Genomic DNA, 14,934 nt, shown 5'->3' on the forward strand with positions numbered 1-14,934 from the left:
TGGCTTCACCAAGACTGACGCCGTGCCCAGAGGACACCCACCTCTCACCAAACCTTCCTCTTAAATATAACACCCTGGGGTGCCCTCTCCATGCACCCCTCGGCGGGGGCAGCTGAGGAAACGCAGCCCCACCGCAGCCCACACGGTGGGATGGTGGGACAGGGGGGTCCGGACCCTGCAAGCGCTGCCTGTACCCGAGGCGAGGCAGGTCTGGCTCTGCCCGGGTGCCCTCAGCGGGAGCGCCCACGACACCAGCCGACCGTCCAGCGGTGAGCAGCCCCGGCACTCGGCTCCGCTGCCGCCCCCCTCGCCAGGACGAGCGGCCACGGCACAGCCGGGTCCGCCCTCGGCGCACTCCCCGCGGGTCCGGCCCTCACCGGGCGACGAGCTCTTCCCCGGCCGGCCGCCAGGCTGAGGGGCTACCGGGCGTCGGCGGCGCTGAGGGGATAAGCGAGGAGGCTCATGGCCTCCCCGCAGGCGTCCTCCACCTGCCGCACCTGCTGGCGGCTGAGGCGCTCCCGCCACGCGTGGATCGCCTCCCGCGCGTCGCGGGCGGAGATGAGGAAGGGCCGGTCGGAGGAGTAGGCGGCGCCGCGGGTCATGTTGAGCACGAAGGCTTCCAGGGCGGGCGGCACCGTCAGCCCGGCGAAGCGCAGCAAGCGGCGCAGCTGGGCGCGGGGCTCCCGCACCAGGTCCTCGTAGCGCAGCTGCGTGTAGCGGTGGCGGAGCCAGGCCGGGGCGCGGCGGGCCAGCAGGAGGTCGCGGAGCCAGGCCTGGCAGATCACCTCCAGGGCTCCGCCGAGGAAGAACTCGGCGCGGTGCTGCGGGGGCGGCCCCCGCCCGCCGCCCCCCAGCAGGCCGGGCGGCAGCAGCAGCTGCTGCTGCGGCTGGTGGCGGGGCGGCCCCCGCGGCTCGGCGCGGTGCCGGCTGCGCAGCACCTGGACGCTCTCCCGCAGCAGCGCCTGCCGGGCTTTCAGGCGGGAGTTGTGGACGGCGCGGGGGTCGCGGAAGAGCTGCACCACCCGCAGGTTGAGGCCGGGCTCCCGCAGCAGGGGCAGCAGGGCGCCCAGCTCCAGCAGCCGCACGTCCTTGATGACCACCACGGGGTACTTGCGGCACTCGGCCTCCAGCTCCCGCAACCCCCGCGGCGGGCAGGTCTCCTCGCAGGCGGCGCCGTCGACCAGCCCGATCTCCTGGCGGGTCCGCGGGGCGGCGGGGCAGAGGGGGGGGCGAGCAGATCACCTTGTTGGTCCGCCAGCCGAAGATGCCGGCCGTGGTGAGGTTGGGAGCGGCGGCCAGCGGGGCGGCGGCCAGCGGGTCGCGGGGGCCGGGCGGGGCGGCGTAGAGGCGCAGGACGGAGAAGTCGCATCGGAAGAGGGCGCGCAGCATGTCGCGGAGGGCGCCCTGCAGGCTGAGCGCGTCCCCCGGGTAGAGGGCCTGCCACAGGTGCCACATGGGCTCGTAGAGATAGAAGACGTCGGGGTGCTGGTTGAAGAGCTCCCCCAGGAAGGAGGAGCCCGTGCGCCAGGTAGCGTGCAGGTAGATGTGCCGCTTCCCCCCCGCCCCCGCCGCGCTGCCGTTACCCGCCGCCCCGGCCGTGCCGCCGCCCTCCTCCTCCTCCTCCTCTTCCTCGTCCAGCGGCGGCTGCTGCTGTTCCCAGCCCCACTCGCTCAGAGCCTCCTCCAGGCTGGGGCAGCGCCGCAGCAGCGGCTCCTCGTCCGGCCGCCCGCGCCTGGCCCCGTAGTCCAGCGCGTAGGGCACCAGCAGGAGCAGCAGCAGCGTGTACAGCACCAGCACGGCGGCGAAGCGCCGGTGCTCCCCCCGCCACCGCCAGCGCCGCCGGTGGCCCTTCATCACGGGGCGGCGGCGGGGGACCGAGGGGCTCCGCTGACCCTCCGGCTGCCCGCAGGCCGGCTCTTCGCGAAGAGGCAAAGTTAGCAAGCGGCCAGGGGGTGTGGGCTGCGGGCGGCCCTCCCCGCCGGGGAGCACGCCCACGGGCACGCCGGACAACCTCTGGGCCGCCCGCCTCCTCCTCCTCCTCCTCGCAGCGCGACGCGGAAGCGCCCGCACCTGCCCCCGCCGCTGCCTGAGGAGCCGCCGGCGGCGGGGCTGGAGCTGCTGCTGCTCCCGCTGCTGCCGCTCCAGCTGCTGCCGCTGCGCGGGGCTCCGGGCCGCCCCTCGACCGGCCCCCATCCCTCCCTCCCTCCCTCCCTCCCTCCTTCCCTCCTCCGGGCAGAGCCGGAGGGGCGGGCTCGGCGGGGAGGCACCGCCGCCCGGGAAAGGGCGCACCGCAAAGAAGTGCGTTAGCCAGGACGGACAGCGAGCGGCTGAGGCTGAGCCCTTGGTCCAGGTCTCCAGCCTAAGAACACCCAACCAACCAACCAAAACAAACAAAAACAAAACCACGCCACAGTAACAAAAAGAGGTGCACATGTATTTTTAGGCTGGATGACAGCTATTAAAATCTGCAGTGGGTTTCAGAAACCGCTGCAGTTTGGCGCTGTAGGGAGCTGCGGGATTTCTCAGCCACGCTTTTTTTCTCTGTGTGCATGCTGATGGGATATGGACATCTCTTTCACGGCTCATTGCCCCATTTTCTGCATCCAAAATTTCGTGTCTGTCTGAGCTGGTCACCCTTGGCAGCTGGTAGGAAGAAATAAGCACCCACAGTGGGACAACCCACCTGTCTTGGATGTCTGATAGCCTTCTGATAACCGTTCTCTTTGTTAACTACAGTGAGAGCGTAACATTACTGCCTCTCTCTTAGCTTTCTGATTTTTCTTAGACATCTAAGATGAGCTTAAATGAAGCTCTTGTAGGATGAAGAGTCAACACGAGGTTGACTCCAGGTTTTTAAATTCAAATGTACAGTCTCAAAATCTCCAGCCGAGCCCCTGCCTGACTTTGGAAGGTGTTCACAAAAAGAGAGGGACCATGATCCTGTGTTCCTGGTTAAGACATCCTCCTGGCAGGAAAGCAATGTCCCTGTCTGTAGCAGGGGCTGCTGACTGTCCTAACCTCTAGGCAATGTAAAAACTCTGTAAAATGCTATTAATATTTAAGTATGGCATGCTGAGTGAAATTCAGCAAGGATAACACAATTTTTGCACTCTCCGTGTGATGTTTTGGCTCCAGAATAGTCCATGTGGTACATATGATCTTGTAGTAAGGCACATGACACAACCTTAGTATCACAACAGGGCGCAGAAATGACCCCCTGGTTACATAGAATCTAAAAACATTCCTTCTGCAATATAAATATACAGATACAGAATCCGCAACTGGTGCACATTTTTCTGTCTGAATGCCTAGTATTAGTATTAGTAATCTCATTTCATATTTATCAGGCAACTTATGAAGAGCACAAAGCAATGTGAGAGAAGAAGCATGCTTCTCTTCTGTCCAGGTGGAGAGCCAGCAGTCTGCCTGCTAACACTTCACTTGACCTCTGTTAAGTAAGTGTTAAAGACTGGGCTTCCTGCAGTTTATGGCGTGCTGAGTGAGGAGATGGTGCCAAACAAGACTTGTACACTCCTGAGCAGGAGAATGCACAAGTTATGCCATCTGCCCTAAAATACTTACCTATCGTGGCTTTGGGCTATATAAATGGTGAGAGAGACCAGCCTGAGTTTCAGCTCTGACTCTGTAAGGACCAGGATTTCATCCACACCCTTAAGCAACTAAAGGAGGACAACAGAATAAAAACACACTTGCCAAAATCAGATCACAGGCTTGCCAAAAGCCCTTCGCCTATTCAAAGAACATACACATGTAGTATTTTGAGGAGGTATCTCTGATGTAGCTGACCAGCAACAGGACACGCGTAAACGGACTGAAGCTGCACCAGGGGAAGTTCAGGTTGGACATTAGGAGAAGGTTCTTCTCTGGAGGATGGTCAAGCACTGGAACAGGCTCCTAGGGAAGTGGTCACAGCACCGAGGCTGTCAGAGTTCAAGGAGCGTCTGGGTGACACTCTTAGTCATATGGTTTAGTTTTAGGCAGTCCTGCAAAGAGCAGAGAGTTGGACTCAGTGATCCTGGTGGATCCCTTCCGAATTGAGATACTCTCTGACTCTACGACTTTTCTGGCATCTTGCACAATAGTCATTTTGGAGGATTTACCAAGATGGGATCCTAAGAAGTGCAGATGAGAATGGATAGTTATGACTTGTTTGCAATTCCCCTTTGTAAAAGAAAATCAAATCCTGAGTTGGCAGTAGCATCAGTGCCATGGCTGACAAAGAAGCCACAGCACAATACATGTTACCTTAAACTAATTTTGTATTGGTTTCTGTCATATGTAGTTGTCTAAAAACTAAATTCAAGGTCTGAAAACTGCCTAACCAAAGTAAAGCTGTCTTGAAAAGAATGAAACATCTCACAGAGCAGGATGGCCTGCCAGACAAATGAGAAGCCATAGAAATAAAACTACACATGTGCTATAATGATTTATTTTATTTTTTTTCTTTAGAGGATGGAGCTACAAACTTCTGTGACAACTGTTCTGGAAAAAGCGAGAGATGGAAATCACAACAAGTTACACCTCTACTAAGACAAAAACACAAGCAGCTCTTAAAAGATTTTCAGACAAGCAAACAAACAAGAATCACAGTAAGTGTTTTGTTCTGCACCTTCACAAAGGTTCCTCTCCTGAAAGAGGATTAGCCTGGAAGTGTTTACTGTGGTTGTTTTGGGTTAAGGTTGTTTTGTCCTCGGGAGATTCCAGCAAAGCCAGTATTCATTCTGCTGCCCAGTAGGTGCCTGAGCTAGGCTTGAAAATGCCAAGCTCTGGCCTTCCTGAAGGGTCACAAGAAGCACGTAGTTGGAATGTTAGGAAGTGGATTGATGGTCCGAATAGAGCTGTAAAGAGATCAGGTTTCACTTTTCAGTTCTGTATTAATTTTTCTGTCTTCAGCACAGATAAGTGGGTGATTTTACCCCATTTAGGCTTTTTCGATGAACCATATAGGTACCATTTATATATATATAGATGATCTGTGTCTCCTTCTGAGACCAGGGGAGTTCAGTACCCAAGAGAGGCAGCCAGGTTCTTCTCCATGGATCTGCAAAGCAGCCTGCCTGCTTGCCGTCTAGATCCTGCCTTTTCTTGGTGATCAATGCGTGCTTGATGTTATTTTATAAAGCAGGAAAAATAAAAGGAATATAGGCATACCATGTTCTGCATAGTTTAGTATTTCCTTTCCAGTTTCCAAGCTCTTGACTGCAAGTAATGGCTGCTTTTAATCTAACATAACATTGGCTTCCTGTGTATTATCTCTCTAACTTAATTTTTGCTCTTCCGTCTCCCACAGCGCTTCTACTGACCAGACAGACAGTAAATGCTGAAACACCACGTTTCAGCTTCAGAATAATTTTCATCGTCTCAGCAGAAATTTCAAAACAGAAGTAGTTGCCTCTATATCTAGCCATCTTTCAGCTCTCACATGCTCTTGTCATTTCCAAAGAGAGCTTTGTGATTAAAAATAGCTTGATTAGCTGATAAAATTAAATACGCTTTGCATGGGGAGCACTGCCCTCAAACATCCTGGTTGTTAATGAGTGCTCTGCTTGCACGTGTTGTCACAGGCTTCAGCCAAAAGGAAGTCCGTGGTTAATGGCAGCTTAAAAAGCCTCAAGAAGTGATCAAACTAGGACAATGTTTTTGTTTTTGAAGTCGCTATGTCATCAGATGTTTCAACATGTGCAATGCCACATGTTTCACATGTGAGACCAGTTTTAGGAGCTCACATTTCAGAAGGGACATGTGGAGAATAGTGGGATGGAGAAGCCAGTCAAGGTGAAGCGGCTGGTGCAGAAGGGATTTTTCACAGTGGAGTTTCCCCCAAAGCAGAACAGAGACTAAGGGAGGCCTGCAAAAGGTCAAAAATATCACAGGAGGTTTGAGAGACTTGGTGGAAATTTAGAGGAGATGAAGAAAGTGCAAGGTCTGTGTTCCTCTGTTCTCTCTCCCAAATGTCTCCAGTTGCTTGTAACTGAAAACTGGTAAAGTGATAAAGGTATCTTTGCTGCCTGACAGGAGAGTGTGAGCTGGGGAGGTGTTCAGATAAGGCCAGCTCCAGCACTGCACCCTGCTTTTGGGCTCTGGGATGTTTGATAGCACAGTCTGGTGTTGCTGAACTGGCTGCAGCAGCCTGAGAGGTTCCCAGCTAGGGCAGCTCTTCTATGCCTGAGAGATTTCCACTTCTAATTTTTAAAAATGAAAGTGTTTTGAATATACTACACTTCAGGTGTCAGAGTGAGGGTTGCCTCTCGTCTTAGCTGGCTTCTTCAGTTTTCCAGGATGGGGCTTTTCCAAGAATGTGAGATCTGGGTATTGAAATGGGAATAAATAAATAAATAAAATTGAAATAAGGGGGGTTTATACATTTAATTCAGGGTCCCTTTTGTGTCGTCAGTGATCTCCTCCAACTTTTCTAAGAAAATAAGATAATGCTCTCATTGAAGCTGATAGAAAATGCTATTAGGAAATGCAACAAGAAAATGCAGGAGCTGGAAGGCAGAGCAAAGCAAGTATTTGAATTTGTTGAGGTTCAAGGGGAAGTTCAGAAAGAAAAATCTATTATTATCTCTAACAGTAGAAATTCAGATAACTCAGTAACAATGAAAGGAGAAAACGTATTCCACAATCCAACTCAATGCTAGTGTAACTTGGGTATTTCTGAGTTAGTTATGCCAAGGATGACTCTAATTTGAAGCCTTTCCCCTGCAGAGCGTGCTCAGTTGTGCCATTAGCAGTGAGACAGTCATCTCATAACCCAGAAACGGGCTTAGGCAACACAAATAGCCAGCACCTCCATCAGGACTCCTGCTGCTTGGCAATTTACAGTAGCTGCCAAAGAAAAATTACTCCCGCAGTAATGTCTTCAGGGTCTCACAGCTTCAAGTACAAGAAGTCCCTCAACACTAGCATGTGTGGGAAATAATTGTTTTTAATGGCAGAAACCATGTCTGTTTTCTCTCATTGTCACAGACTTAACTATTGCTGAATTAGAGCTGCTGATGAAGGGTAACAGCAAGCTTGCGCAACCCAACAAGTTAAGCCATTGTGTTGGTATAATTAGGGAACTAAATCTTTTACAGTTCAGTCAAGTGAGGAAATGAACTAGAAAATCTGAGACCTATTTTTAACCAGGGATTATTTTTTCCCCAAAAAGCCCCCTCTGACAGCCACTGTAACAAAACTCTTGCAGCTCTCTTTTGCCTTTGTAAGGCAACGCATTTGTGCACAGGACAGAATTTTTGGTCTGTGGATCTAGATGCTTTTTCATTCATTTCAGTCTTATGTGTAAATCTGTACTGACACATGCAAATAAAAAGGCTGAGCGCTCAGTTGCTGCACCTACTTTGTGACTTTATCCCATCAAGCTTTCTAAAGATCATTTTGTAAATTCAGAATTTCTGATGCAAATTACTTCCACGAGACGTTACTGTGCCTGTATGGAAGAAAGACAAATGCCAGAATGTATAATTCACAAGAATTTTTTCTTGTATGTGCTTGTGCCAGATGTGACTTTTATGAGGAAAATGTTAGTGAGCAAAGAGTAGCAATCTGGGAAACTCCTGGGTTCCTGAAACCCTTGGGAACCAGTTTAGCTCCCTAGCTGTCATTACTGGCTATTAATGAGGAAGTCTTCCTTGGATTTGTTATGCTGTTAATTGGGGTTTCCCAACTTGAATGGTAGTTGGCAGGCGATAATTTATATTTTCCAGCTGTCTCATGAATGTAACAGATTTAAAAACTGGTGGTGGTCTCTTGCTTTGGGCCTACACTACAAGCTTTACAGAACCTGGCCAAACGGATCATAGCGTAACGATGTGGCTGCAGCACACCACATATTTAGTGATCATGCATTCATATGCTTAAAACGCTATCTGAAAACTGTTTCCGTTTGACTGTAGCCTTTATCAACAAAGAACTTGCATGCTGGCTCACCACAGTTCCTCAGGCTCTGCAGGACAACTCTGCCACCCAGTGCCACCATTTCATTTTGTGGCTCCTAAACAGAGGTCTTTGTGAGTAAAGGCATATCCAGCCAAAGCTGAACACAACAGAGCTGATCGTAAGCTGCTAGGTATCAATAGTTTTAAGTGGAAATCTTCATGGTTAAGGTTTAAAGTCAACTTTGATTACATATCGTTTACTTTATTAAAAACTGGAAGCAATAAGCTTTGTTATTTATCTGCGAGGACAACAGCAGATTTCCTGGTAGGACTCCCACGCATGCACACATGTGCAGACTCGCACGCCTGGGAATTCCTGCAACACACAGACAACTGCTTTGATGTGCACATCAATTATATGTTACTCCTACTCACTCTATCAAGTCTGTGGTTGTCAGAGGTAAGAGAGTTTTGCTTCTCAAAACTGCAGAAGGAGACAAGGTGCTGCTGTGTTGCAGTCCCAGGAGCGGTGACTGCTATCTGCACTTCTCACTGTCAGAACTGAGCTTAGGAGGGAGTAAGAAGTAAAGGATGCATTAGGTATCAACACCCTGGCAGGAAAAAAATGATTACGACAAAATGCTTACACAAGTTTCTGTTAAGGAGAGATGGCTTAAATTTACTGTGGGCAGTTTTTGGTATGCAAATGTTGTCAGGCTTGCTGCTGCTTTAGCTATGTAGACAAATGAATTTTAGATTTTGTAAGTCTGTGAAAATTGTCTCACAAAATTTTATCAAGCTTGAGCACTGAAATCATCCACTTGTCTGCTCTCACATGAGCTTCACTCTTACACCTATTAGAAAAATGAAGAGAAAACCCACGAACTCTACTCATTAAATAAGTTAGTGAACAGAAGAAAACCACACAGGAAAAGGTCAGTACAGGATGGAGTAGCTGATTTACACATGAGAGAGAAAAAAGTTTTAGCTGAACAACAACAACAAAAGCTACATGCAATTGCAGAGCTGCTGTGCAAATTAATTTAAACCATGCAGCTCAAACAGAAAGTATTTAAATGCAGCTTATAAGCTTCAAGCTGATCTCAACACAGTTGCTGCAATACTCCTCACGTTCTCCTCCTGGAAGAAATTCCTGCCTATTTCACTTATTTTCTTCTGGCTTACTCTGGAAATGTTCTGGGAAAACCTGATTTCAGCACCTCCTGGAATTATCCTCTGTCCAGGCAGGCTTCCTGCATAATTTATTTGCTGCTGGACTTGGTCATATACAGAAGAGCATGAAGGCTGTACTGGTGGTAGGACTGAATGGGTCAAACCAGCCTGCTCCAGCTTGCCAGCCATAAGGTTCATCAGCCAAAACCAGAGGATGTATCTGAACTCCCTTCCACAGAATCACAGAAACTTAGGGGGTGGAAGGGACCTCAAAAGACCATCCAGTCCAACCCCCCTGCCAGAGCAGGATCACCCAGAGCACATCACACAGGAACGTGTCCAGGCGGGTTTTGAATGTCTCCAGAGAAGGAGGCTCCACAGCCTCTCTGGGCAGCCTGTTCCAGGGCTCTGTCACTCTCACAGGAAAGAAATTTTGTCTGATGTTTACATGGAACTTATGTTCCACTTTGCACCCATTGCCCCTTGTCCTATCACTGGACATCACTGAAAAAAGCCTGGCTCTGTCCTCCTCACACTTGCCTTTAACGTCTTTGCAAACATTGATGAGGTCACCCCTCAGTCTTCTCCAAGCTAAAGAGACCCAGCCTTTCCTCATCAGGGAGATGTTCCACTCCCTTAATCATCTCTGTGGCTCTGCGCTGGACTCTTTCCAGTAGTTCCCTGTCCTTCTTGAACTGAGGGGCCCAGAACTGGACACAATATTCCAGATGCAGGCTCACCAAGGCAGAATAGAGAGGGAGGAGAACCTCCCTTGACCCACTAACCACACCCTTTCTAATTCACCCCAGGATGCCATTGGCCTTCTTGGCCACAAGGGCACACTGCTGGCTCATGGTCATCCTCCTGTCCACCAGGACCCCCAGGTCCCTTTCTCCTACACTGCTCTCCAGCAGGTCAGCCCCCAACCTGTACTGGTACATAGGGCTGTTCTTCCCCAGATGCAAGACTCTGCACTTGCCCTTGTTGAATTTCATCAAGTTTCTCCCTGCCCAACTCTCCAGCCTGTCCAGGTCTCACTGAATGGCAGCACAGTCTTCTGGTGTGTCAGCCACTCCTCCCAGTTTAGTGTCACCAGCAAACTTGCTGAGGGCACACTCTGTTCCCTCATCCAGGGCGTTGATGAAAATACTGAACAGTACTGGTCCCAGTACCGACCCCTGAGGGACTCCACTAGTCACAGACCTCCAAGTAGATTCTGTCCCACTGACCACAACTCTGACTTCTTCCTTTCAACCAGTTCATGATCCACCTCACTACCTGACCGTCAAGAGCACACTTCCTCAGTTTATCTACGAGGATGCTGTGGGAGACAGTGTCAAATGCTTTACTGAAATCAAGATAAACCACATCTACTGCCCTACCATTATCTATCCACCTAGTTACTTCCTCATAGAAGGCTATCCGGATAAGTTGTTCCATCACCTTTCCAGGGATGGAGGTGAGGCTGACCAGTGTATAGGAGGACCCAGGTCCTCCTTCTTGTCCTTTCTGTGGACTGGAGTGACATTTGCTTTCCTCCAGTCCTTAGGTACCTCTCCTGTTGCCCACAACTTACCAAAGATGATGGAGAGTGGCCTAGGAATGACCTCCGCCAGCTCCCTCAGCACCCGCAGGTGCATCCAATCTGGACCCATTGATTTATGGATGTCCAGATTGCATAACTGATGCCTACCCAATCCTCATCTACCAAAGCAAACTCCTCCTTCATCCTGACTTCCTCTGGGGCTTTGGGGATCTGAGGCTCCTCGGGAAAATCTGCAGCAGTAAAGACAGAGGCAGTGAAGGCATTCAGTACCTCTGCCTTCTTTATATCCTCTGTCACCAGGGCACCCCTCTCATTCAGCAGTGGGCCCATATTGACTCTAGTGTTAGTTCTATCTGCAATGTATTTGAAGAAGCCATTTCTATTGTCTTTGACCTCACTAGCAACGTTTAGTTCCAGGGAGGCCTTAGCTTTCCTAATTGCCTCCCTACATCCTCTGACAACAGTCCTATATTCCTCCCAAGTGGCCAGCCCCTCCTTCCATGATCTGTAGATTCTCTTTTTCCACTTCAGTTTGCCCAGCAGTTCCTTGTTTAACCATGCAGGTCTCCTGGCTCCCTTACTTGATTTCCTATTCCTTGGGATGCTCAGAGCCTGAGCTTGCAAGAAGTGGTCCTTGAATGTTAACCAACTATCTTGAGCCCTTTACCGTGTAGTACCATGTCCCATAGGATTTCCCCTAACAATTGCTCGAAGTGGCCAAAGTTGGCCCTGCAGAAGTCCAGGGTTATGATCCTGCTAGCTATTCTCTTCCTCCTGGACAAGATCCTGGTCTCTGACAATCTGTTCCTCCCAGACAATCTCATGGTCACTGCAGCCAAGGCTGCCATTGATGGTCACTTCAACCATACCCACCTTGTTGGTGAGCACAAGATCCAGCAGTGCTCCTCTCCTGGTTGGTTTGTCCACCATTTGTATCAACAAGTTATCATCAATGCATTGGAGGAACCTCCTGGACTGTGAATGGCTGGCTGTGTAGGCCTTCCAGCAAATATCTGGGTAGTTAAAATCCCCCATGAGGACCAACACCTGTAGTTGTGAGGCTGCTTTCAGCTGCCTGTAGAAAGCATCACCAACTCCCTCCTCCTGACCAGGAGGTCTGTAATAGACCCCCACAGCTGTATCTCCCATGCTACCTCTTCTTTGCTTGCAGGATGATGTATTTTAGTCTCCTTTGCTGTATTTTTTTAGTGGTAGTGGTGATTGTTGTTTTTACTTTTGTCCTGCCTTCACTGTCTTCATTCCTCTTTCCTTTGGACTTTTTGTGTTTATCCTCTTGCTGGATGGACTGATCACCCAACCTCCAGGGAAAAGCACTGACCCACCTGAGGATGAAGCAGCTCCCAGGCAGGAGCTACAAATAGCTGTTCACATTTGTTTTCTTACTGGGGTGAAATGGAAGGAAGCCTCTATTTTACATCTTGTTTTGACAATTTGCCATACTTCATGATTCTACTGTGGGGGGATTATTTTTGTGATTCCTTGTTTGACCTGCCATTGGGAGACACCCCCTGAAAACACTGCAAGCCTACTGGTCAAACAGGTAGAAAATTTTACCAAATTTTCCAATGTTTTAAGTATTTGAAATTGTTACTACAGCTGCCTCCATCAGAGTTCTGATGAAGGTAAGTTACCTCAGGCAAGTTAACTTTGATCTGCACCTTTCCTGACCAATGGCCCCAACCCCACTGAAATGGGGTCCTGGGCTGTGGACAGGCTGGGGGGACCCCAGGGTAGGCTGGGCAGGTTCAGTGGTGTCTGTGAGTACCCTTAAGGGCCCAGCACTTGTTAATTGACAATTTTCTGTACTACTGCCTTCTATTTCTGCCAAGAGTCACTCTGAGGGATGTGCTGGACACCCATCAACATCTGAGCCAACCTGCTGCTGTAAGGACCAGGCTCTCCCCCCTGTACTCACTTAAAAATTGCTAAAAGAATGGAAACATACTAGTTGTATGTAGCCTTTTTAGGTGTAGTCCGCACCTCGTATCCCCCAGAGGAAACATAACACAAACATGGCAAGGGTGTGTCTTCTCTGAGTCTCCTTGATACAGCCACAGCTGTTTTGCAAAGGGTGCGGGGTGTCCTCTTGATAATTGGTACTTACTCAAGTAACCTCTCCACCATGAAGAGTCGTGCCTGCTTTTGAACCAAGTAAAACCAAGTAGCTAAGCAGCCCTTTACATTTCAGCTACTTTGGGATTTTATCTAGTAGGCTTGGTGAAAGGACTTCTAAGTGGTTTTCACCCAAGCTCATAGCCTACGGCATGACTTGAAATAAAGGGGGTTTTTAGCAGCAGTAGCACTTGCCTCTCAAGTATCTCAGCCATTGCAGACTTTCACCTGATGAACACTGAGGATCTCCTTTGAGTCTCTGATTTGAGTCATATCCTGAGGGTCACTTCCTCAATACACAGACCAAGTCAGGAAGACACGGTCCTCTTCCAGCTGTCCTGAGCCTTGGCATCCTGACTTACTGACAGTCATCAAGGATATCAGTCAACTCAGCCATGCCTTGTCTTTTGGGAAACTCTTTAGCCTCAGTTCCCTCATTCTTGTTCCATTTTGTTCATTGTTCTTCTTATAAAGCTCTTTTTTTTCCCTAATTTACAGCATGAACTCTCTCCATCCAAGAGTACCTTGGGCTTTCATTTAGCACACCTTATGACACCAACAAAAAGTGTTTGTAGGGAAATCTAAATCACCATGTTTCACAGTAGTTTGGCTTTACTGATTTCAAGGGTTCAAATGACATGTAGGGATTGCTGAGGGATTGCTCAGTGCCATTGGTCTTCCTCGGGGGGAAGCCTGACAGTTACTCTACAAGGAAGTCAAATAGATCAATGAGCTTAAACGTTTTGTCTGGGTTCTACCATGCCCTGTGTCCGTTTACTTGCTTAATTTATCGTTATCCTGTGGGAGTCCTAAAAAAAATGAGTTTTTCTTTAAAGGGCTCCTGTAAAAACAATTAAAGTAATTAAAATTATCTGTGTTTGTGTTAGGAGACCTGTCTTCCTTCCCTACATGGCCCAATTAAGAGCTTCTTGTGATCTGAGTTCCAGCCCTTACATGTTGCAGGATGCATTTTTCTGCCTTGACCACATCTCCTTCTGCCCAACAATGGGCTCAAATAGAAAGCATTTAACGTCTCTTCTGATTTCATTAGTGATGCCTCCAACTGATTCATGATGAAAGAAAATTGGCCTCAATGCCAAACTGTATGGCTTTGCTGAATGCTGTCTGCCTCAATTTCTGCTGCCATCGAATGACAAGATAGCCAAGAAAATTAAAGTAATTTAATATGTTTAATAGATTCTAGTAACATGTCAGGTTTTCAAATTATGGACATTCATCAGTCATTGGTACCCTCATTAGCAACCAGTAGGAAAGCAGATAGCTTCTCAGCTGAAAAAATACACAGGTTTCCACTGTAATCTAAACCATCTTAAACAGCATTGACAGGAAATTAAAAGTGTGAAAGGATTTAAAAAGTCAAAATAGGTTTATCTATTTCAGTTTGGGAAAAACTCGGCGCAAAGGAAACAGCACGTGGCTAATACTCCAATCAAACTGGACTGCTGTCTTTCTGTGATCAATTTAAGATCTGTAATTTTGCAGTCCAGGGATAAAACAAGAATTTATTTTCTCAGTCTGTCTTTGACTAACCCAGCTTTTATAACAGACTAAACCAAATGACTTAAAACCAGAAAGGGTATTTCCTGTCTGCACCTTGCAGTTCTCCTGCTTATGTTATCTCTGTCTGCTCTTCACATTTATCCCTTTCTGTGTCAATCTGCATCAGTCCAGAAGCAACAGCCTTCGAAAGTCACTCTTTGGATGTGTCTGCAGGAACATCTCAATGGCTTATCAATGCCAAACAGCTATAGTTTCAGTTTGGTAGAGTGAGGTGCTCATGTCACCTGTGCTACCTATGGGCAGAAATGTGACATGTATTTCTGATCTAGAGAACTGTATTTAGAGGTTAAATTACAGCAAAATTAAATCAAGAAAATGTTACCAAAGCTGTACTACATATAACACAAAGTGGCAATGAAACAAATTAAAGCATAAATGAAATGGAAGTGAAGTCTTGGGGTTGTTTGGTTTGTGGGGTTTTTTTTACTATTATATGCTCAGTACAGTATATTAAATTAAAAAATGATTCCGTTAATACCAAGATTACCTTTCCTTATATAAATTCTAAAAAATTACTTTGATCAAGACATCTAGACTGGAGAATTCTACTGAATAAACATAAAATGTAGCTGAACAGAAAAGCAGAACAATTATTTTTTT

At 48.5% G+C, this 14,934-nt stretch overlaps 2 protein-coding genes across 2 annotated transcripts in view; both read right to left on the reverse strand.

The window, feature by feature from the left end:
• Positions 1–330: 330 nt before the first annotated feature.
• On the reverse strand, positions 331–2,038 carry CHST7 (carbohydrate sulfotransferase 7). The gene is given in 2 exon segments (XM_051608618.1): positions 331–1,229; positions 1,231–2,038. Coding segments are annotated over 2 exon segments (1,434 nt in total). The 5' UTR covers positions 1,855–2,038; the 3' UTR covers positions 331–419.
• Positions 2,039–2,413: 375 nt separating this feature from the next.
• LOC127383076 (translation initiation factor IF-2-like) overlaps positions 2,414–14,934 on the reverse strand; it is a 29,836-nt gene continuing 17,315 nt past the window's right edge. Inside the window, exon 4 of the mRNA XM_051615504.1 lies at positions 2,414–2,643. Coding sequence (XP_051471464.1) covers positions 2,440–2,643 — 204 coding nt within the window. The 3' untranslated portion in view covers positions 2,414–2,439. The remainder of the gene's footprint in view (positions 2,644–14,934) is intronic.

Source organism: Apus apus, chromosome 1, assembly GCF_020740795.1.
Source record: "Apus apus isolate bApuApu2 chromosome 1, bApuApu2.pri.cur, whole genome shotgun sequence".
NCBI lineage: Eukaryota > Metazoa > Chordata > Aves > Apodiformes > Apodidae > Apus > Apus apus.